At 45.6% G+C, this 25,244-nt stretch overlaps 1 protein-coding gene across 1 annotated transcript in view; it reads right to left on the bottom strand.

Annotated features, from left to right (window-relative positions):
• Positions 1-67: 67 nt before the first annotated feature.
• CCDC85C (coiled-coil domain containing 85C) overlaps positions 68-25,244 on the bottom strand; it is a 115,566-nt gene continuing 90,389 nt past the window's right edge. Inside the window, exons 4-6 of the mRNA XM_082058853.1 lie at positions 13,283-13,378; positions 5,444-5,542; positions 68-3,772 (exon numbers count right to left, since the gene is read on the bottom strand). Of these exons, the coding sequence (XP_081914979.1) occupies positions 3,683-3,772; positions 5,444-5,542; positions 13,283-13,378 (285 nt within the window). The 3' untranslated portion in view covers positions 68-3,682. The remainder of the gene's footprint in view (positions 3,773-5,443; positions 5,543-13,282; positions 13,379-25,244) is intronic.

Raw genomic sequence — 25,244 nt, 5'->3', positions numbered from 1 at the left:
TTCATATTAGTTCAGAATGCATAACTATGGTACTTACTGCAAGAGGTTTCAGCAGTGGTCTCCCAAATCTTATTCATCAGTTTATTTAAAAAGAATGTATTTTATTCAACTAGAAGTATACACTATCACAATCTCTTACTTCATTTTTACTAAAATATTTCAAATGAATGTTTTACACACATTATCAAAAAAATCTGTACTATTACTTTCCCTCCCCAAAAAAGCCAGAGTGGTTCAATAATAGGTAAAAACGCGTGCTAAGGTCTAAAGAATTTTGCTATATACACAACAGCAGATGCTAACTTTTCCAGTTCTTTGTAAATCATATACAGAAAATATAGCAGGGCTGTAAGATCACAGGTTTAACAGAAATCAAACTTTAAACTGATTTCTAAAGCAGCACAAATAGACTTTCCCCACATTATGAAAAATATACAATTTTATCACTTTACAGTCATGCACTTCGAAAAAGATCAGTAGTACTCCTCCCCCCCAGTTTCTAAAAAGATAAAAGGTCACTTTAACACTGATTTCTTTTAGTATCTAATATTTGGATAAAAATGTGCCATTCTCAAACAAGGTTTGTGCTCAGCAGTCTCATCAAGGTGCAAAGAGCCAACTGAAGCTGGTTACACCCCAGCATTTCAGGAACTATTATGGAAATGCCATCCACTTCAGTCGCTCCAACAGAAGTGAAGGATGTGATTTTACTTCCCTTAAGCAAGCAAAGTCCATTTGTAAACAGTGGATGCTTTTTTTGCCAGAGGATTGCAGAAGCCAGGGCTTCACTCTTAAAGAAATTACTTGGATTGTTGCCCCAAATATATCCATTTAATGGCCGCTATTTCAGGGGATGTTCCCTTCCAAATCAACGTACAAAGCTCTTTGGGTGGTTTCCACTGAAGACTTAGTGCGTAGGTAAGTGAATTTAAATATGTGTATAAAACATCTTTTTAGACAACTGAGAATTCAGCACGCAGTTCATCCCGTAAAGTCTTTTGAGTGTCATTTTACCCCAGGAAGACACTTAAAAGCTCAAGTGGAGCTAAGGATGAAGAGTAGCAAGCCTAAAAACCCCCAAACAAGAGCACCCCAATGTACAGCACTCTCATGTTCTGTGAAATCAGTGATGCACATCTTAGATTGAAGATTTATGCTGCCAATTGGAATCTTAAAGAAATGGGATAGACCCTACAAGTATCAAGACTCTTCAGCTCAGCTACCGGCTACTCTGCAAACTGGCTCTTTAGGACTTGCAGCCCTGATGGGCCTCAGTTGCAGCACTGTTGCCCTTGTAGGTGGAAAAAAATGAGCTTTGCCTGAAGTCATTGGATAGATTTTGAGAGATTTGATAGCATGGAATACCTGAAAAAGAATTACATAGCTGGTAAGACTAGTAATCTGATTAGTATAGCTCTTGTTGAGAGGACCTGCTACTCTAATACACTCCTAAAATAGCAAGCACGTCATCAAGACAACTCTCTACAAGTGCTGGCAACATTTGCATTGCTTTAGTTAAAATTCACTAATGTAAATTAACTTTGTTCCAAACATGCTTAAATTCGCTGGTTAATCCAGTCATCAGATGCCACCAAAATTAAAACGGGCTTTCAAAGCAGATAGATTTAACCCTCTTTTTGACATCAGATGTTAAGGAAGAATGATGCCTCTGCTTTACATCACCTTTTCTGGTATGAAAAATCTCAACATATAAATTGTACAGGAAGACAAGTAGCCAATGGGTGCCTAGAAACACGAGGTCAAAACAAAAAGCTAAGAGGAGGAAATCTGGAATCTTCTAAAGATGCCGTGTTTTAATGGAGACAGACACTAGACGGGGTCTTTCCAGACACACTGCATATAAATATTAGAGTGAGCTAGCTCAGCGTTTGCTGACTGAGCAGTAGTAAGAAATAAACCACTGGTGAGTGTGTATGTGTGTGTGTTTTGGGGTGGTTTGTGTGGTTTTTTTTGTGAAAATAACTTAATCATCTAGACTGGTATTTTTCTGTTTCTGCAATGAATAATGAAGTGGTGCTTACTCTTACTAGTTCCTATGTATTTGGGTTGTATCCCTTCTCTGTTTTTTTACTGGTTATAGATCTCAGCTCTGACACTCCAAATTCTTTACCCAGTCAGCTATGTTATCATATACCATGGGACCAATTACCTTTCATAACTTGCAGCATGAGCTCCTTGGTATTGTATCAGCGCTCCCCATTAATACAATATCACAAGTCAAGAACTCGACTGGTAGAACAAATTAATTTAAGAGGAAGAACCTGTCCAGCTAATTCAGCTGTCTGTAGCTGCGACTGATTCTTGTGGAGAATAAAGGGAGTGATGGAGTTTGAGGTCATTAAATCTTTGAACTAATCACTAAAATCAATGCAACTTTTGAAAAGGAGGCTTTGATCTTTTCACATGCCTGTCTCTAAAATTATTTTACACCAATTATTTTAATAACCAAGCCCCACTTCCTTGGACTATTGGGAAAGAACATCTAATAAAATACAGGGACAGCTGCTGTGACAACTTGGAAAAGAAGGGGTCAAGTTCTTACAACTATACAAGCAGCTGCTCCACAACAGCAAAATATGAGTCCCGTTGTTTTATATACAACCAGCAGAAGAAGGAAAAACCCATTTGTTTTGGATCATTAACAAAAATAAAGCTTGAATGGCAGGAAGTAGTCTCACCCAACAGCCTGTTTGTGGAGATTTTATTCAGCTCTGCAAGGTTGTTGTTGGGTTACCTTACACAGGAACCAGTATAGGTGAGGCATCCAGCAAGAACATTAAAAATACCCAAATCTTCCTTATGTGAAAGATGAGCTGCTCTCGAAGATCCTGTGAAAGCCATAAGCACAGTGATGATGGCAGTTTCCGCTGAATAACTTTGTAGTAAAAGCTTTAGAAGAAAAGGGAATACTGGCGTGTGGCTAAGTGACTTCAGTTCATTCACATTACGACTGCAGAAATCTTGTGTCATTTGTTCATTAAAAATAGTTCATTAACAGCTGATACGGAGTCTCAAGCCTTTCTGTTCGCCTGTATGATGAGTGCCACCACGTGAGGTACAGAGTGGTACCTGTGGTTTTAGCTCGCCACTCAATATCGTACACAGCGCCTTGTGGAAACAGTCCCATGTGATTCTTCAGAATAAGGGCCTCCAAAAGAAGCGTTAGCAACTCCAGAGCCTGGCAGGCAGTAAGCCAACAAATTCAAATTGCTCTTTCCTTGGTGCTGCCTGGAGCCGCCAATGCAGCTATGAATCATTGACAACTGGGTGGACAGGAGCGATACAAACTGTGACCTCCACAGGTTAAGGGTTCTTCTTGTTCCTCTTAAAAATTCTCTCAAGTTAGTTAATTCTACAAACAGACCATTACAACAAAGCAGGTTTCTACAATAGAAATTATGCAAGTCTGGCATTATTGGATGGTTACCCATTGAACAGTAGTTCCAGAGCACCACAGCCTAGGAATCAGGCCTTTAGCTGCCGTATTTACACTATTGTTACAAAAAAAGCCCAAAAAAAAAAAAAAAAAAAAAAAGAAGAAAAAAGGAAACCCTGAAAACACCTCAAGCCCAACTCCTAAACAACAGGCAGCCAGAAACGCTGAGCTCTGCCTCTGTAGTCTTCACAGACTCCATCATTTCCAGCCTCCAGGACAGTGTTCCTACAAGGGACCCTTGAACTGGTTTCCCGAAAGATGTTGCCTGATGGAGGGTTTGGAGCTCGCAGCATCACCCAGCTTTCGCCAGACAACCTGTAAGAAAAAATAAAGGGGTAGGGGAGAAAAAGACATTAAAATAAATAAATAAATAAATAAATAAATAAATAAATAAATAAATAAATAAATAAATAAATAAGTAAATAAATAAATAAATAAATAAGAAGCCTCTGATGGATTGTAGCATTTTCATATTTGCAGTCTGAAAGGCACAGGAAGCCGTTTCCTAGAGCTGGGCTGCAATTCTCAGCAGAGCCACTGGATGGCATCGGTGCACCAGTTTCCGAGGGAAAAAAATTGATGCATTTTTCTAATTAGTCTCTCTTGAAATTAGAACCATTTTTGCCTGGGGTAATAGCATAAAACCAATACTCTAGGTTCAGAAGTTAAGTTCAATGGTAGGTCAGCTCTGCCATGCTTACAGAAATAATATTACTGTGAACAGAAAAGATAGTGAAAAAAGATAATTATTAAAATTATATATAACTTTCTAAAAACATACATTTTATCACCCTAGGGCCACTGGAGTAAGCAAGGCTGCTTTTTAAAAAATAAGAAATTGCAAAGCACTTCATAGCTTCTTTGAATCTATTTAAAATGAAAATTTAAAGAAAAAACAACTGATGATACACAAACACAAATGAGTCCATTTGGGAGGATGAAGTTATGGCATTTTAACTTCCCCCCTGCATGGCTATAAGGGAACATGGCATTAAGCAGATAAAATATCCTAAAAAGCAGGCCTTCATTTACTCTGGCTTTGGCTTTGCTTATAGGGATCCAGGAACCAAAGCCAAGTGCCTCAGCCCTTGCCAAGGATCCTTGCAGTGATTTAGCTCTGCAAGATATACTTGACTTCTTTACACCGTCTTGTTAGGGTTGAGGTGGTTTTCAGAATTTAAACAGAGGGTTAGGCCCCTCTCTGCTGCTGTGAGGCACTAAACGATGCCTTTTGGGCTGAGGTCCAACATGGACTCCTAAAAGAGAAGGTTCCATGAGCATCCTCCTCCCTGTTGTGGGCACCGCTGGTACTGCTGAACAGCACATCCCCAGCCACAGGCGACATGCAGCTCAAGCCACGTTCTAGCAGAAATCCCAAACTCTGTTCAAAGCCAAAGTGTGGCCAAGGTGCTTTGAGGCTGGAGGCGGCTGCCACAGCAGCGGACACTACAGAGCAGAGGTTTGGTATGAACGCTCACCGTGCAGGATGTGGCAAGCTCAGTTAACAATGTGGTTGCCCAACATGCTGGCAGTGCTAAAAGCACACGGTGATGCTGTTCAACGGCTTCAGACATCAATATTCTCCCTCTGACTTCATTTTATGGTTTAGGCTCAAACCCATTCAAGCTGTACAGCTTTAAATATAGCAACCAGTTGCTGCTCAGCCCAAACCAAGTCCCTAAGGACACGGAGTCAACTGCTAACAGGAGAGCCCTTGGCACAGCTCTCGGTCAGACAGACCAGCTACTCTGCACTCTTGAAGGCAGCACAGTTGGAAGTATCTGCTGAGCAAAGGCTGCTCCATGCAGCAAATGAGGCACTTGGGTTACTAACACCCAAACTGGAGGTCAGCAGAACCTCCACCTTTCCCTTGTGCCTGCGGATCTCACATCAAACAGGGCTTGTATGCAGCAGACCCCTGCTCCTTCATACTTCTAACAAAAGGCCACAAAATAAACCCCTGGAGTTGCTGAAAGGAGTTATTACATTGCACATTTCACGAACAATCGCCTTCTCCTTTTCACTCAGGTCTTCTTCATAGTTGTCTTGCATCTGCCTGTCCAAATTTTCATGCACCTCAAGGACCTACAAAAAAAATATTATAAAAGCATTATGCTCCTCAAAGAATTAAGTGTACCTAACAACCTCCTTAACAAGCATTTAAACTGGCAGGATTCACAAAGCCTCAAGAGTCAGAGCACTGCAAAGGTGAGCATGACACCAAGTTGGGCACCTCCATCCCCTCCCTTCCCTGGTGATGGCATGCCTCTGCCCCACCACCCTTCTGGAGGACCATGAAATAGTTGGCAGTGAATTGCCTGTGCCCATAAACACTTTTCTGCCAGGAAGGCTGCTGGTGGTCTCACCTTCCAGGCAGCCCCCCCAAGGCAATCCTCCAGCAATTTGTGCTCCCTCCATTCCTCTCTTTTGCACAAGAGGAGTACCTCCACTCCCTTCTACTTATCTGAGTCATGGGGCAACTGCGGTCAGCCCAGGCCAATGACTTTTAGGTCTAACAGGGTTTTAGCCATCAGGGAAAGAGGCAAACAGAGGCTGTACCACTGAAAAGCAGAGTATTACCCAATCTGCAGCTTAAGTGTGTGGCTTGCAGTCAGCCATGAACTTTCAGGTCTTTAACAGACATGGCTCATTTCACTCCCCTTTTGGCTGAAAATTGTTTTAACCCATTTAGTTTCTAAAGGAACTCTGTAGAGGCCCACAATGACAGTAAGCAAGAGACGGGCTGTTAGCACTAGAGATCCCAATTTGATTTCTGGCTCTTACCTACTCCCTCTTCGAGCAGGATGCAGTCAGGCTGCAAAGAGGATGGGAACAGGGCAGGGAATAAACCGGTATTGCCTCCCAGGACCCTGCATGCTGACTGCGGCCCCCTGAAGGCACATCCCCACCGAGTGCCGTGATGAATCTGGGTCACCCTCTCCTTGTGCCACAGACACCTTCTGAAGATGGAGATAATCACCTGGACTTCCCGAGCTTCACTTTAATCCCCGTCTGAGCCATTACCACCCCCGGCACATGCCCCATAAAGGTACGGGAGCAGGCGCCCTTGGCCAGGGCTGGCACATGGACACATCCCCTGCACACACAGCCTTGGCCAGGGCTGCAGCCACGGCCACACGGTGATGTTTACCGGCTGCTCCATGAGTTCAGCTGGTACAAGTACTGATGAATACAGGTCATATACACAACTGGTGCCTGCCTGGTCCTCCCCAAGCCCCTCCGTTTTGCTATCTTTCCTGCCTGGCGACAGGCAGTGGGCCCAGGGACCTGCCTGCAGCACCCTGCCTGCGGGAGCCTGCCTGCCTGGAGGAGCGAGGCATCGCCTTTGCTTTCCCTCCCGCTCATGACTACAGGGCTTTTCCCATTACATTAACAGGAGGAAAGCACTACAAAAAATGGAGACATGGCTGCAAAAGCATAGGAATAGCCTGAAAAGGCCAGGGAGAGGGGGAGGAAGGATGTGAGACTCTCCAAGGAGGCTCTGCTCTGCAGCTTGGAGGGCATCTCAGAGCAGGTGCTCCCAGGTCTGAGAAGAGCCACGTTTCCTTGCAGAGACAGAGAGGTTACAGCTCCAGCTGACACCCCAGACCTGAGACGTCCGGTGCGTGTGTTCGTGGGCCCCTGAACAACACCCAGACTGGTGGCTGGGCCACATTTGTGGATTTGCCATAGGAAGACAAGTAAATGCATTTGAAAACAGCTCAGAACACTAAGAAAAAATGGTGGAAACATCCTGCCTGTGACTTAATTTCTTAGATTTCAGGTTGACAATGTTTGAAAAGGGAAAAAGTCCGATTTCGAACCACTTTCTTTGAAATGGCACTTGGAGACATATTCCCCAAGCACCAATCCCCAGGCCATGTGTCACTGGTAAGCCACAGCACACCTATGTGGGTGCTGCATCCCCCCACATGCTGCCCACACCTCACACCCCTGGGAGCCATCCCGAGCTCCTCACATCCCACCTGGGGCACACACCATCCTGGCCACCCCTGCAGAGCACCTGACCACAGAGGTGAGGCTGCCTGGGGCTACAGGCTGCCTTCGCTTCCCTCTGGAGACACAAGGACGCACAGGACCTCCCTCCATCGCATCCGCGTTCATGCAGATAGCCTCTCTGGATGCAGTGTTGCACGAGTCGGGCATATCACAGCGCAGAACTGCCTTGAGATTTTGCTGCTGCATCTCTGCTGACCTACATACTTCGCCCAGGGCTCTGCCATTGATGAGCAAGGTGGTCAGCTCAGCGTGCAGGCTCACAGCTCCTGGAGCCACCCAATGCTGTCAAATAGCGCGGGGTCTTATTCACCACGATACATCCGCACACATATAAATCTGTACAGCAGGTGTATTTGTGCGCGTTAAATATTCATACACCTCCTTGGGAAGCACAGAGCTAGATGCAGAGCAAGCATGAGTTTCACCCTTTGCTGACGTATGCAGCACCGATTGCCCCACGAAACGGGATACCAGAGTAGATTATCCCTCGGTCTGTCTCAGCACAGCAATCCTGCTGTACTCCAACTGCGTTATGAACAAAATTAGGTCATTCTCCTAGGGCCCTTAACCTACTTCTAAAATGCACCAGCTAGTTTAACCAACATAGCTGGGACCAATCTTTGCACAAATAAGAATTATCTACATCCTTTCTAAGACGAGAGGAAGGGCAAAAGAGATGCAAAAAGCATGTACATGCTGACAAAGAGTGCATCTATTTTTTGCTGAAGAGGAGGGAATTAATTATTGATCCAGCTGGACTAACACATCGAACTCGCTCATCTGGAGTCAGCGTGCCCCCGACGCTGGGCTGCAAAGGCAGCAGCCAGCAGGATCACATCCCCGTGCAGAGCGCCAGGCTGCTGGGCTGGCAGCTCCGCACCGGCGGTGTCCGCAGGACAAGTGTCAAGGACAACCATGGTTTAGATTAGTTAAAGATCACATCAGCTCCAGCTTCTGCTTCCACCAGCCATCAATCTTTCAGGTACAAGAGTCCCAGCAGACAAAAATAAACTGTTTTTCTATGATTTGCACTGAAACTGTATTCCCTAGTCCAGGAGGTGTGGAAAGACAGCACAGCCTATTTTTTTCAGTGGAAATGTCTTTTAATGTACATGAGGCAGAGCTGGAGCTGAAAGCTGATCAGATGGAAGTTATGGCTGTATTTCATTTTTGAGTGACTTGGGACTTGTCTACCCTGGAAACCATCTTGCTCCCCAGGCCCACCCCACATCTGGGTAGGCATTTTGTAAAGATAGGTTAGCATCTCGAGCATGGGAAAAAGCGATGTGGGGTGATAAAACTCTACAACCTACCCTGCAAAAAAAGCCATGCTGGAAAAAAATACACTCTGAAGAGTGAAATCTTCTCCTGAAGAAAGACAGGAAGGCCTCTTAGTGCTGACCCAGCTGCAGCCATTCTCAGATCCTGCCAGGCGCCTCCTCAGCTGTTTGGAAAGGTTAATGTTCCTCCGATTGCACTGCTGGGGACTACGGATGTGCCCCCACGTGAATTGTCTGTGGCTCAGCTAAAGCTCAAGGACTGTGGATTTGGTGTGGATCTAAGAAACTGGGGTATATCCTCATGTGTTTTCTGACATACCCTGACCCAGGAGCCTACAGAAAACATACAAATGTACCCCAGGCTTGAAACGGCTCACACCATCCTCTTTTTTCCTCTCCATCAAGCTGCACCAACAGCACTTGGCCCTTTGCAGACACACCAGTGCTATGTGAACTCTCTGGGTCAAACACCAGTCAGTGAGGGCAGCCAGCTCTGTGCAGGCACAGGGCAATGCCCCGTGCAGGGGAATGGGGCTGGGCCAGGTAATGCTGCTCATCTGCCTGAAGATGCCACCCCCTGAAGACAACCTGCATCTCACTCTCGATGAGCACTCTGGCTTGTCTGGCTTTCTCCCTACCCGTACATCAACTGTGAGGGATAGCTCGGGTATATTTAGTTCTCCCTCGTGACTGCACTGAGATCTGTGACCGAGGCAGTGTCACCTCAAAGTCACCCGGTCCATCACATCCACCTCCTGACTTGCTGCACTGGTCCTGTATAGCCATGCAATGCATATTTAAAAACAAACAAACAAACAAAAAAGAATCAAAGAGTCCCGATGACTGCATTAAAGCCTTGGAAGGGGACTTGAAAGTTGAGGTGTTTCTGTATCAGGAAGCACTTTAAGATTGAGAGATGCTTTCCAAAGGGTACAAGCCTCACTGATTTTATTGATTTATAAGTCAACTGGACAAAGCACTGGGGAACACAGCAACCTGCTTCAGCAAAGGAACAGTCTATATGCTCTGCTGGGACTTTTGCCTAGTTTTGGGAGGGTCAAATCCTGCCTTACCCAAGATCAGTGGAAGAGACTGATCACATGTTCGATGGCTCTGTGCACATGGGAGAGGTCCAGACTGATGCTGTGGGGGCAGCTGGGTTATAAGCTAAACATTGTTCTCTTGCACTTGTCTCCTCTTCACCTCCTCACATCTTTAGCAGGTTTGCTCAATTCCTAAGAAAAGTGCTTTGATGTTCAGTGAGATACTGAGCTGTAGCATATGTACCTTTTATTCTCGTTAGCAAAAACAGCTGTTAGGAGTGCCAACCTGTCATCTTGCTCCTTATTTAGTTGGCACAAATAAACAAAAACTATTTCAGAAGCAAAAATAAAGCAAATCCCTAAATACACTCAAGGAAGAACGAACTTACACTAAATGGCAGGCACATAGCTAGAGATCAGCTGCCAGAAAAAGCCAAGGAAGAAGCCCAGGGGACATTACACAGATGGGTGCAGACAGAGGCAATCCAGAAGCCCTGCAGATCCATGCAGAGTACACAGTCCCTCACTGACCTTTGCTTGGACACAGAGCTGCATCCCTATAGCCACACCACTTCTAGACAGACTTGCCTGCAAGCAGCCCACAGCACAAGCGAAGCCAACTTCCACCTCGCCTCGCCTCTCCTTGTGGTAAGGAGACAGCCTGCTACAGCAATAAAGACATTTACACAACCAAGAAGGGCCTTTTCTAATATCTGATGTGTCTTGTTTGCAGGCTACTCCCTTCTCTTCAAGGAAAGGTGATGAGCTGTATCACAGGTGGTGAAGGTCTAAGCTGGTTGCTGCATCCAGCTTCCCACATGCAGGGGCTGGCACTGGAAAAGCTAGTCAGTCCTGCAGGGTGCAAATAAGACCTACTCCATATGCTACAGCATGCTGTGGCCAAAAACGTTATCTTCTACCCAGTTTAAGGTCCGCGGCTGGAGACCAACAGCCACAAGGTGAGACTGAGACCATGACCAGGTTCCTCAGTCTTCTCGGTTTCCAGCTGGTCTCTGGACACCAGCCACAGGTCGGAAAAACAAACAAACACCTTCTCATCCCTCCCTGCCACACTAACCTACAGAATTCCTCTTCGCTTCAAATGTGAGAATATTTTTAATCCTAGGTGTGTGAGCAGGACACATCATGTGAGATCATTTATGCCCCGTGAGATGTGACTGCTATGGCACCTGCTTCCCGACCCCAGCTGTGGTACTTTCCAGGGTTTTGAAGACAGAAACACGTACTCCACCGGCCAAACCATGAAACTGCAGAGAACTTCTTCCAGCCCTTCCTAATGATCAACAAAGTGCTAAAGTAGAGGAATAATAATAATATGCACAAACAACCAGTCAGCCAACTTCCTTTCAACTCCTTTATGTGCATCACTGTGCCAGACCTCTCAAACTTAATTTCCAGATTCCAAGAATCTTCCTCATTAATTTTCCAATCCTTTCCATAAGCTTATCAGACCACATCTTAAAACCATTTATGTTCCTGCCCTTACTAAGAAACTCAGTCCTATAACCCCTAAAGCAAATAGGAACCTAATTTCCCCCCAGAATGTATTCATAAACAATTTATAACCATTTGATCTTGTAACCTAAAAAATATTTTTATTCCTGCTTAATATTTTCCATCATCACCACTTCACAAAATGCAATGAAGAGCAGAAGCAGAAAGGTACGAACTCCAAGGTTTGGGAAGAAAAATCCAGCTGCAGTAGCTGGGACTACATGAGGGCTTGGATGATTACATGCAAGTGAAACTGGATTAGTACAAAGTGTCAGAAAAACAAAAGGTATCACATGAGTCTGCAACATTCTGCAAGACGTCAGTTTAGCAGATCCGTATGCATACAAACACAGAAGAAATGTCACCCATGAGCACAGTACAAGTACAGGATGGAGCAGAACTTTCTGATAGTGCAGAACCATTCACAACAAGTAAAGAAGAAACTTCTCTGGAAAACACAGGAAAAATATACGCAGGCAAGTGAAGTGCCACTTGTGTGGTCAGGACTCCTTTGGGAACTAGTAAAAACTGTACCAAAGGTATTTTTTAATCCCTGGGGGTTCTCTAAACCCTTCTCTAAGATCCAATGAGAGTTATATAACCTGGGTGTAAAAAGCCTCAAGTAAGCTGAGAAATCAAGATTTTCAGCTTGAAGGATCTTTTATAATTTAAATTCAGATTTGATCCAAATCAAACCAAACTTGTGTTTCCTTATGTAATTCCTCACACATTATAAATGCATAGAAGATTAACTACTTGAGAAACAGTGACACTCTATATCATCCCAGTTTCTTACAGCTGCCCAGTAGAACCAACATCCTTGCCAGCTGCACACCTGCTTCTCCTGACACTTGTTGGTTTTACACAACCACCTGCCACATCTGTCCTAGAGCCAAGAGACTCTGGACGGGCACAAAAAAGTAAGCTGAAAACACTAAACACTAGGAAATGTGGGAAACTTGTATATCAAAGCTATGAGCAGCACCTATGCCATTCATTTAGCTGTCAGATGTGGAAAGGTACAAAGCAAAAAGCTTTGTAAACACCAGTCTCCAAGTCTGGGACAGTCCAAGCTATCGCTGATGCCATTGCTGGACCTTTTTTCCAGCTATGACTCTGAGCTCCAGAGTAGCCATCCAAGAATCCCCCTTTGATTTGATTTGATGAAACCTTTTTAACACTGTACAAAATTTTTCAGCTTCAGCAAATCCAAATCTATAAATCAGTATATTCCAGCCAGAGCCTAATTTAGTTAGAGACTTTCCAGACATCCCTATGGCACCTTGGAAAGGATTTGTGCTCCTGTGTACCTTAGATACTCAGAAGTAACTTTCTTAACTAGTTAAACATGTAACACCAGGGTATTACATTTTTGCTGTTAATGGGTGGTCACTAGAACTTGAGAATTGATGTGAATCACAGTGCAAGTTTTCTCCTTTAACTCAGCCAGTAGTGTCCCATGTTTTTTATTGCCAGTGGTCGTGACTCTAATCCCTACTGATGACACACATATGTACATGGGTATGATGCCATGGTTTACTGTGTATTTACATAAAACAAAGTCTTTATCTTTTGAAGACTGCTGTAGGATTTTCAATAACAAAACATACGTAGGAACTGCAGTTTTTGTGCCCCTTTTAAAAACAGCATTTCTGTCACTGCTCTCACCCCAGAGACCTAGTTTACACAGGACTGATGAGCAGAAAGGGTAACCAGCACCTTCAGCATCAGCAGCTTTTGTTGGAGGCTTCCCACCCAAAAAAGTAGTCATGCATGACCTTGCTTAACTCTGCCACTATTTGAAGCAATCATTATTCCTTGTGATACGGGTGCTGGTTACTGATAATCTGCCTAAGTACTATACTAACTTTCTATTTCTAGCTGTTGTGTTTCCACAAGAAGAGCAAATGTCCAGTTCTGCCACGTGGGTGTTTGTTGCACCACATGGCGCTGCGCGGCATCCTTACCTTCATAGCGTGCACGACAGCCTCTGGTTTCTGACCAACAGGGACATATCCTGCTGCAGGGGAAGACGCAAGATCAGATGTCATGCGACCTGGTCCCTGTTGAAATAAGAGAAAATATGCTTTAATTGCCTTTTGGTGATTTCAGCAAGGAGGAAGAAAATATCCAGAAAATTTGAGCATGAGCTTCTCTCAAATTCAATCCCCTTCAGCCACTTGCAAAGACAAAGGATGCCACTACCCCTTCCTCACAAGTCACTTGATCTAATGCCATTTAAACCTACCACCAGTCAGTCTAGATGTACTCAGGCAGGGGATCACCCTGGTTTAAAGCTAAATTGATTCAAGGAACACTTTTTGCTCACTTAGGGTAAGTTTGCAGAAGGACAAGATCAAACAGTTCTCATCATTCTAGCCAACGGAGCAATGCAAACAAGATGATTTTCCAGCATAAAGCGGTCATTTCTAAGAAGTTGCATTCATGAAAGAAACAGTTGGCATAACTTCATTGCTTTTCTGGCAACATTTTCACATTGACATCAAGTACCAATCTTCAGCTACAGAGAAAATTGTGAAGGCAACCTTGAAACAAGCAGATGTCCAAACCTAATGTTGGCTGGGTTTGTTTCCAAAATGCTGGCCAGTCCTCCTGCACGTAGGATCCCATTGGGAAAGATGCCGAATTACATTTTACAAAAGATTTCTACTGTCCAAACAGCCTTGTAAGCACTTTTCACAGGGCTTTCCTTTTTTAAAGGCATCTGACTTGGGATTATGAGAGACACAATATCTTTATTCAGCGAGATGCACCCTGCCTGTCCCTAATATTTTTGCATTGCTTTGTAGCAGTGGGAGAAATCAACAATGAAACCATTGACCAAATTTGTATTTAGTCTTCACATCCTTTAGGAAACACAAAGAATGATTATACTGAAGGCCTCTGAAAGCAAATTAGGATGGCAGAGCGGCATGTAGCACCATCACAGGAATGTTTTCACATACAGCACACGAGGCACTCCATTCTCATCTTTTCCACGTTTGAAAACTCAGCATGTTTTATGCTCCATCTGATCACTTTGCCTTTTAAGCCAAGGCCAGCAAGCTGGTTGTGTCATAAAGGAGGACCAGCAGAGGGGCACTTCGCCACCTCTCGTTCTTCCAAATGTTTTAACCTGTGGGAGCCTTTTTACTCATGACAGTGTCCATGTGCATACACTGAAGAAAAAGATGGGCCAATACATTAGCCTACAGACAAAAATGGCATGAAATGCATGGAGCCTTTCATGCCCAGGCCACTGATCTGTGCTTAACCCATGTCATGACCAACTGTCATTTACTCATAATAGTGATCTTCATGAACTGAGTTGCTGTTGATACTAGAACTTTCTGAGAGGCAGGTATCCCAGAAAAAGGAAAATTAGACTTCATAACTCAACAATAATTCTCCAAGGACATTAACAGACTGCCAAAGCAGAGAGATGCTCACAGGCTGGGCATGGTTCTGGACCTGCTGGCAGAAGGCTACAGCTTACTGGAGCTGTGGCCAGCTGGGGACATGTCCTCAGCCATCCTATCCATAATGTCACATAGAAAAGGCAGAGGCTGGGGAGGGAGCACCAGGGACTGGAACCACCCAGCTCCAGCTGCAACTTAAGACTGCAAAAATGGGTTACAAATTTCTCACAGGGCTGGTAAATGCAACAGAGGCCTTCCAGGATCAGCCTCTCACACAGGTCAAAGACACCAATACATGCATAATTCCTCTGGCTTCGGCATGAAAGCTGCCTTCTTTCCATCAATGACCAAGATCATGACAACTGAAAGCAGAACATTCAGGATATTGCGGCCATGAACCATACTTGATATGGATATTTCCCTATGGTCATCTTTGGAAGTAATACAGGAAATACCAAGCAAAGGTCTAACATCCAGTATTTCTTCTGAGTTAGAGTAATCTGACAAAACAAAAGTAATTCTGCTGGATCCTGCTGCCGACATTTTAAATACAGTTTTCTGACGAAACTAGAGTAGATCATGAGGTCTCCTGTATGACAGGCAGCAGCAGCTTCTCCTTACAGAACTGAAGTCACTAATGAGCTACAAAACATTTCCATGATCGTAATCACTCTCAAAATTATTACAGAATACAAATGAAACCAGCATGATTAGAGAGAAATGTTTTCTAAAGAGCTTGATCATACTTAACCAATCACCATACTGATAAGATAAAAGTAATCCTGTAAGCACAAGTGATGCACTAGATGTATTGTTTAACACAAAAAACATTCAAAGGGTCACCTTCCTTCTCAGACAAATGACTGAAATTGGGCAGGGGCAATCACCTGAGCTCCACCTGAGCACAGGCAAAGCTGAAGTGACTGAAGAAGAGAAACCAGTTAAAGAATGAGGGATGCAGCAAAGAAGGTAAACCCACAACTCACTATTGGAGTCTCAGTAACAGATGACTTCATTTCTAAAACAGGCGTGATCCTTGACCCTTAGCTTAAAAGCCAAACCCCAGCCAACTTAAACAGATGTCCAAATTGCTGAGTGCAATCGTCAACAATGGCAAATGCACCAAATGATCAACACCATTGGCCCACTATGCCCCAAGCCACAGGGACCTCCCCACCATGTGAGACTGGTACTACAAAAGGCTAAACGTACACGTGAAGAAAGTGAGGATCAAGCAAGGATCTCACCAACACCCCCACTCTTTTAAACTGTAGGATGCAATGTGTAAAACTACCCACACTGCTAAGGGTGGCTTAACGTTTATCATTACGCTTCGTGCTTTTTGTGTAGTTGCACCCTTAGAAAAGTCTCTTTCCAGACACAAAAAGAGTCAAGATTTTATAGACGGGGGTAGGTGCTTCATTCCCACTGGTTTCAGTGGGGTTCACTAAAAACAAAAAGCTTCAGTCAAACTCCTATCAGCTTCCTGCACGGAGGCACACATAAAGGAGGCCAGAAAAGAGGGGACTATCGTCAGCCAGGCAAGAAATGACAACACATCCAGCAGGATGCATGGCCAGCCTTTGGAGGATGGAGGAGGGGAAAATGGGCAGAGTTCACCAATAGTGTTAGCTGAAGGGGAAGAAATGGAAGGAACTGGAGATAAGGTCAAGGCTGCTGGACTGGAAAATTGCCAACAGTGGGAGAGAAGGGAGGGAATGGGAAGAAAGAGGAGGATGTGCATTTTACCCAGCAGGAAACCAGTTGAGATGAAATGCAGAGGAGGGGGAACCAGAGACAGGAGATTGGAAGAAGGGCAGGAGGGAGGGGGAGATCTCAGGAAGTCAGTGTTAAGGTAGTGGCTGAAATCACACAGATGGAGGAGATTCCTCATACCTAAAATAGATGCATCTGGAAAGTGTGGGTAAGAATTACCAGAGCTGCACCCTGGCACTCTAATTCAGCTACTCTGAGGACCTCCATCACCACAGAAACCCATGCCCTTCCCATTCCCTATAGCTGACACTTTTACAGCCATGGGAACACAACTGACTCAGCATCCGGATGGGCAATAATAGCAAGGTTAATCTGGTTACATCCTAAGAAGCAGAAACTGTCCATATAGGCAAAAAGCAATACAGTGTGTTTCGGGAAATGCACCACTCTCAATCTCCTCTCTCTGACAGGTTTTGTCAAACATGCATTCTCTGTATTAGACATGTGGCTTTTCCACGTGCTAGGCTTTCATAGCATTTCGTAGCTCAGAGGTGGTTCACTCTTCATCCTCAGTCATGTGCCTGAGGTGTAACATAATTATGTAAATGAATGATGCTAAAGGAGAGCTCAGAAGTCACCAAAAGGATGCCATTATATTTATAATAAAGCTGTTGAGAAATGCCATCTTGATAATTTTTGTAGTTTCCTTCTGCTGAGGCTGAACCCCAGCAGAATGAGAAGCTGAGTCATTTCAAAATGCAGATTTTCTTATTCTCTTTGGCCCCAACTAGCTTTGGAGTTGCTTCAGGTTTACAGCAGCAGAGACAAAATTTGGAATTAGCTTGTTTAACTCATCATTTGTGCAAGGAATTTCTAATTCAAAACCAACTGTACATCTTTGTTTTGGTGTCAAATGGTCACCTGGGTAGAATTACATCACACAGAATCAGGGAATCACAAAATAGTTGGGGTTGGAAGGGATCTCTGGAGATCACCTAGTCCAACCGGCCTGCTAAATCAGGTTCACCTAAAGCAGATCGCACAGGAATGTGTCCAGGTGGATTCTGAATGTCTCCAGGGAAGGAGACTCCACAACCTCTCTGGGCAGTCTGTTCCAGTGCTCTGTCACCCTCAAAGTAAAGAACCTTCTATGCTTCAGTCTGTGCCCATTGTCCCTCATCATATTCTTGGGCACCACTGAAAGGAGTCATTACACAACAATGAAAGGAGTCATCACACACCACTTTCTGTTTCAACCACAGCCACAGTTACACCACCAAGAGAAAGAGCTGCCCAGTGGTAAGATTATCAGCCTAATTAAGAGTGGAGAGCTCTAAGTTACGTATCTGATGCACTGGAGTTCCCAAGTGCTTGGAGGAAGTACCTTATCTTCCCTATGCACAGGGTTTGTTGACCAGTGCACCTCTGAGACCCAGCAATAGTTCTCCAAGATATGTCTTTAAGAAGCAGAAGTCCCAAGGAACCAAAGGCTGTGGAGCCACGTGTGACCTATCTGATGCTTCCTAGGTAAGTTGGTGCTTTTGCTGCCGGGATGGCTCTGGGACTGCAGCATCCTGAGAGGCTCCTGCTGAGGCTCTTTGCATCCCTCATGGAAGGCAAGTGCCAAGGACCCACATACCCGGCCCCTCTTCCCAGTGGGGAAACCGCAACAAGAGCTGTTCTTCTGCCGCCTCTGTGCAGGCTGCAGTACTGAAGCAAAGCTGAACCCTTTCAGCCCTCACCTGCTCCTCCATTTCAAGCAGATCAGTGCTGGATATTTGCTGGTGTCTGTGATGGGACCAACATAGTTCTCAGAGCTCACTGTTCCCACGCAGCATCAGCCCCCTCCCCATCCCATTAGCCCCACATCATGCATGCCAAAGCCACAAATCTACCAAAGAAGCCCAATTCTGTTCAAGATCCAACCAGAAGCCTCTCACTGGAGCCTGCAGGACTTGTTCAATCTCCAAGTCTATAAGGAGAGTCACAGTCCATCTGTATAGACTAAGAAAAGAGAGAGGAATTCTGCAGTCTCTCATACCAGAGCATCTTTGAAGGAATATGCACAGGGGATAAATCCTACAGCTCTCTATCTGCCAAGAATAATGCTTGACTTGGTGACAAACTCAAATCCAAGGCAGAAATCAAATCAAATCAAATCCAACTATCTCCATTCACTGCCCCTGTCCAGAACCCAAAGACAACAGCACTGGTTTGGGGTATGAGAAAGAAAATCCAAAGACCACAAATACTGCCAATGATCCCTTATAATTCAAAACCAAAAAATGAAGAGCAGAGACCTCAACCTGCAGCTGCTGGAGAACATCTGCTGCTCTATATCAAGCCACAATGACATTGCCAGTATCTAGGACCAAGTTGCCTAATGAGCCCTTGCTGGCTCTATCTGGTTGCATGGGATGTGGTCCAGCACAGATGCTGACAAGCACTGCCATAGATACTCCATTCCTACATGTACAGAGGAACAAAATTAATAGGACTCTCTGTAACGGTACATGCTGGGAACTCCTGATAATGACACACCTCCACAGAGGCAAAATAGGGCTTAAAATATGAACATTTCTTAATAACAGTGGGAATGCTTTGGAACCCAAGAAGAAAAAAAGTCTAACTGGGGATATCAGGTGTCTGCTCTTTTAGAGGTTTTGGGTTGGATATCTCAAAAAGGAACAAAACCATTTCAATAAACAATTTCTCCTTGATTCCTCTAGGGACCTAAAAAGACATGAGACCTTGGTCCTGCCATCAGTTTTCAATCTCTTTCTGCTCAATTATGTTCTGTCTTTTAATGACATCCTCTCCTACCTCAGCTTTGAGAGAGCTATTCCTGATCTGCAGAAAGACTGCAAAAGACTCAGTTTCAAAACCCAGAGGAAAACGTCATGCTGATTTTACTTCACTGAACAGTCACAGCTCAAGCACTGAGGATGCTTCAAACCAATGTGAATTGTGCAAGCATCAATGCTTCTGAACCTCACATCTTCTCCTTGCCTTCTATTAATTTTTGTCTGTGATTTCAAAAGAACAAGTAGATGTTTAGGCCTCAAACACGATTAAATAAACCACACTTTTCTAATGGCATACCTCAGAAAACATTAAAGCTAAATGGAGTCATATTAGACACTGTGAAGTTTTTATTGCCGAGACAGAACAAGGAAAATTACATTATAGGCAGGCACTGCCAGACAACTCATAATAAAATTCCCAGGCATGTCTATTTATCTCACAGTGATTTTGTTTGCAGCCTGCTTGCCCAGGTTTGAATTATACTTGGGCCCTTCCTTAGCACCCACCACCATCCAGGTGTTTTACATAAATAAAGGTGCTGACACTGCCCTGTAAATTAGGAACTGTTAAGGGAGGCAGTAACATGACAACAGCCATGTGGAAAGTGAGTGGCAGTAACATGGAAAGGTGCTATGTCTGACTGCAAACCCCAGCCCTGGTGTGCTGGCAGAATGGGGGGCCCAGCATATTTTGGTTTTGTGGAATGTGCTTGTAGCTACCAAGTTCATAAAGTGCCCAGTGCAGCTCCAGCCTGAGACAGTGCTGAGGAGCAGGTGGGGAAAACCAGCAGCAAAACCAAGGACTGAGAGCATGGAGCCACTCTGGCATGGGAGAAGGATCCCCAGACCCTCACAGGGGACACACCAAAGCCCCGAAGCATGGTGTCCCCATCAGAAATGCAGCATGGGCAGCACCGAGGACAAATACTGGGCTTACGCAGACAGTTGGTCCATTCAGAATGAGAAATCTCCCTTCACACAGAGATGAATGGCATCCCCAAGAGATCACACACAAAAAAATATCTCCTGTTACCACCAGCCTGAGAAATTCCCTGGGCCCCACAAAGGCAGATCGGATCCCCTCATCATTCTGCAGCCTGGGTCACATTCCCATCTTTTGCTGCCTTGCAGCTGCAGGAGGGTTAATGGCTGAAACAAAGCGATGGTGCTGCGCGGCAGTGAAGCGTGACATGACTCTGGGCTGACATTTCACCCTCCCTTCTTTTGAAGCCCCTTCCCTCCTTGCTGCATCTTCTCATGCCCGTGGCAGCTCTGCCATTGCCACCATGCCTGGTGCTCCTGAAGAGGTCCAGCTCCTCTCGCACCCTGCAGGGACAAGGCTACCTGAAGGCACCCTGGCAGCAGCCCCAGGGCTCCTCCCTGGCTGCAAGGAGGAGATTGCCTGAAGGCATGAAGCAGACACTCTTCTGCAAACTACAGTGTGCAAAGTGCAGCCTTTTTGCCACTCTGCCCCAGGCAATGCCAGATCTCTCATGCCTGAGCATGGGACACCCTCACCAGAGCCACGCAGCACCCAGGTCCCTTATGTGTCCAGTCTGCCTGGCAGATGAACCAAAGCGATGATGACACTTGGTTATTGTTATTCCATTCCTACTGTGCAGAAAGCCTGCCAGCATCCAGCTCAAAATAAACCATCCACTCCCCACTTGGGCACTTAAATGGCTGCATGGCCCTATGTTCCCAAAGTCACAGTGGGCTGCCTCACACCTGCAAGCACTTGACACCCTGCCACCAGGCCTGGGAGAAGGGACACATGGGGGATCTCGCAGACAGACACTGTCTCCCCAGCACAACACCGGTCACGGCCACCAGAAGGAGTGAGTACGGGAGCCATCAGTGCTCTGTATTAGCATCTTCCCTATCAAATCAAGGGACTTTATTGCAGATACTAATCTCCTTTAGCATTACTTAATTTGCTGCCTTTAATCATAGAGAGCAGCTGGTCATGTAAACATTCAAATCCATGAATTAACTGCTGGGTCCACACAGGAGCCAGGCAAAGCCTGTCTGTACAGCTCAGCCACCACATCCTGCAACTTCACAGCCTCCGCAGCATTCACGGATACCTACTTAAGCAACAAAAAGTGCTTTACGCAGCCCTTTTGATTAATAAATAAACAACTTAACTGTTTCATTCCTTTCTGAGCATAAACATCAAGGACACCTAACAAGAGAATAGCTGTTCTCCTCATGACACAGGCTGGCTGTAGGGGATGTGCTAGGGCACCAAAGGAAAGGGAGGATTTCAGGCATTGCCCCAGACAGAATAAACAAAGTCAGGACGTTGTTTTTAACTATATCTCAATTTAACTATATCTCAATTTAACTATATCTCAAAACATCTACAAACAGGAAGAGTATCTTTTCTCAGCAACATAGTAGTGGCACATCACAGCTCCAGCCCTGGAAACTCCTTGGAGCGTGCAGCGCTGGTGATGCAGCTTCTTCCTCCGGCAGCGGCAGGGAGAGGAGAGCGGTCGCTGCTCGGTTGGTACCAGTGCTGTGGAGCTGCAACTGGTGCGTGCTGTTAAAATGCTTCACCGACAGCTTCAGCTGTCCTCTCAGACTGTGAAACTATTACCAACATGGCATATTCAGATCAGTTTCAGCCCATAACTATTTGATACAAGAAACAGCAATAAGTCTGACTGCTACGGACAGAGCAAACCCATGCTGTGTCCACAAAGTGCACTAACTCCGACTGACTCACAGGGGCACTCTCAGCGTAAGTATTTCAAGAGGCGCTAGTTCTTTTGATAAAGGAATGTCAAGCACATTCTGTTTCAGAAGGAAACAGTGGGTATTTTTAAGACTTTCCTGATTTTGAAGCAACTCTGAATCAGGGATGGCCCAGGTGAAAGCTTCTGGGTAGGTGGAGAATGCATACAGATGTGGGAGAATACCCACACACATCTGTATTGCCCATCCAAGTCTCCATTTCAGCTTGGCTGCCCTGGCCATCACTGGCAAAGCTGTCTCCTCCCAGGCCTGGGGCAGCGGGTCAGCTGTGCCCCTATCTCTCCCCCTGACCCAATCGCCAGCCCCACATGAATGCACACAACAAGTGAGCATAAGAAACTACAGCAGTGGTCAAAGCAGATTGATTTTTCTTGTTTCTTACGGTTACCTGTAAGGGTAGATTATGGATACAGACTGTCAGTGCCTCTTTTGCTCAGCAAATCTCCAATTTTGTCATTGCCAAACTTTGTGCCGGTTGGCTGCCGTGGGGAAAAAAAGGCACCCACGGCTCAGAGCTGCCACAATCACTGCTGATGAAGGGCAGCTGCCTTCAAAAATGGATTGGCTTGTTCTCAGCTGCTGCTAATACACTCTGAAGCTTCACAGTAGTGCTCCCTGGGCTACATATCCCAACAAACCTTACATTTTACTTTTCTTTCTGCAGCTTTCGGCTGCCTTGAACTTTTCTCTTTGTTTGCTCGATAGCATCCTGGTGGTATTGGTGCTGCCGGCAGGAAGGAGCTGCCTTCTTTATCATTGTTTCCCCCTGCCTAAAAAGGAACCATTGCCATTACTGCTGCTGAGGTAAGGTGAGAAACAGCCCTGAGGTTGTCTTCCAACACACGCTGGCAGTGCTCAGCTCATCCCAGAACCATGGGGATGGGGCACGTGAATGCGAGAAGGTAGGGACCATGAGGGCACTGCACAGGATGGACTTGGTAGAACAACAGAAAGGGCTGAAGGCCTTTTAAGAGGCTGTGACATGATGCTGCAGCTGCATAGAGCAGTCCCAGGGATGCCAGAGGCACCGAGCAGCCCGGGGTTCCCTGCACCCAGGGGCTTCGTGCAGCACAGCGAGGGCATGGGGGCTCTGTGTGGGCAGTGGCAGGGTCATTGTGCTGTGCAAGGACACCTTGGGGCCATGCTAAGGTCCCCAGTCCTCCAGGTGACTCTGCAGCAGCATCAATGCCCAGAGAGCTCCCCTGGCTCTTCTGGGTGTGTCTCCTGGGCACCACGATGGGAACAGTGGTCTCTGGTCATTTCAAGCTTGATCTTAAAAGTCAGGTTGGCTTTAGCAATCTGATTCAGTTTTCCTTCCTGAGAAGAACAGATTTACTCCCATGCAGGCTGAGGAAGGGACTCGGAGACTTGCTCCAGGTCCTCCAGTGAGACCCAAGACCAGGCTTGGGCCACAGCCATGTCTCCCTGCCTATGACAGGCTGGGAGCTGAGGGAGAGATATCGAGTCACCTTCTCTCTTTTCTTCTGCCCTTGTATTGAAGAGGATGGAGACTGTGTTCTTTCCAGCCAGAAAGAAGAGACAGGACTGTCACTGGAGCTGGGATCCGGCTACTACCTGCCCGCATATCACCTCCCTTTGCTGATGCTCTCACAGCCTCAGCAGACAGTCAGCGCGCCAGCCAAGGACTCTCTTGTCATCCCTTCCCACCCCATCTAACGGCTTCTCTTTACACCTACAGACCACAAACATTTGGGTTTGTTTTTATAATAACGTGTGTGCCATCTGGCAAAACAAAACACGCTTCTCACTAGTATCTCTACAAAGCAGAGCTATGAAATGCAGCTGGTTGTGACAGTACAGTTAGAATCAAGGGAAAGAGCTGAAGAAGCCGGTGCTGCAGCTGAGCAGTCAAAGCCATCTCCCAGGCTTTGCATCCTGCATGAAAAAGGCACTGGAGAAAAATGCAACGAGAGAGAGTGCCAGGGACTCAGCGCTCCTCTTAGTCAAGTGCTCTCCACTAAACATTCACACTTATTTTGCTTCTTTGTGTCTTACTCTGGGTCTCACTGTTTTAGGAGTAGATTCAGGAAGTAAAATGGAATTGTCTCTTCCCAGCCTGGCCTGTAGTCTAAGCCAGACTCCTGAGAGATGCAGTTTTGAATGCTCTAATGGAAATCTCACTTTTTTTTTATTCCGAAGATGTTTATTGTAGTCCCTAGGGACCTAAACAAAGCAGGGCAGTGGCACTGTCATCACTGTTTTCTCAAAAGAGGGAGCTTTGCTCAGCTCTTGCAGCATTTATCTGCAGGCACTTTCCCCAGGACTCCCAGCTCCTGACCTGGGACAAGCACAGGTCCCTTCTTCCAGCCACCACCTACAGCATCCACAGGCATGCCCCCTGCACTTCCCAGGACACTATTGGGAGCTCCTACACCTCAGCAAGAGGTCACACAAAAACTGCTGTAGTAAAAACTCAGCAAAAAACCTTAAGGAAGTGGAAGGTGGTATTTATTTTAAACTAAGCCTGATTTCTCTAACATGTCACACCTGCACACCTACAAACTCACACTCACACATCACCAAAAGGCAGATGTCCATGTGGCATCATCAGGGTCACTGTGTGTGTGACACAGAGGACAAGGGGCACCCACTAGCAAGCCCTAATGACTGCTCTGGCATCTCTCTTCATTGACAGCAAAGAACTGGGGTTTGGACACATTTTTCATGTGCTTTAGGAGTCAATGGTTATTACAGGCTGATCTTTATCTCAGCATTCTGCTTACTCACCCCCCATAAACCTTAGGAAAGCTGCTGCCTGGTGTCTCCTTTCCCTCATTTTGGACACCTTATCTAAGCCTTCCTCCTGGAACCACAGGAAGCCCAATGGCACATCCCAGTGTGACCTTGCTGCCATTATCAGGGAACAGGTCTTCTAGTGATGAGCCATCTGTGCTGTGGCCTTATCACAGCACAGACCTCCCAGTCCTGACACAAACCACACGTCCTGCAGTGTTTACCCATTTGTTTGCTGTCAGTTGTGTCTTTGGTCATCAGCACAGGCCATCCACACATCCCTTGCTCCAGCATTCCTGCTGGTGTTTACACACACACTTTTCCATTCCACACTCCATCCACTTTAACCTTAATATTTCCGTTGCAAACCTCTACAATTACTTCCACCAAAGGCAGGATTCCTATTACAAATCACATGAAAGCTGATAGTAAATTTTAAGTCTAAGCCAGCCAGGCTAGCTCCAACTGTGAGTAAC

Source organism: Streptopelia decaocto (genome assembly GCF_964273445.1).
Source record: "Streptopelia decaocto genome assembly, chromosome: 7".
Classification (NCBI taxonomy): domain Eukaryota; kingdom Metazoa; phylum Chordata; class Aves; order Columbiformes; family Columbidae; genus Streptopelia; species Streptopelia decaocto.
The sequence above is the reverse complement of the archived record's forward strand: the minus strand, read 5'-3'. Positions and strand labels throughout refer to the sequence as shown.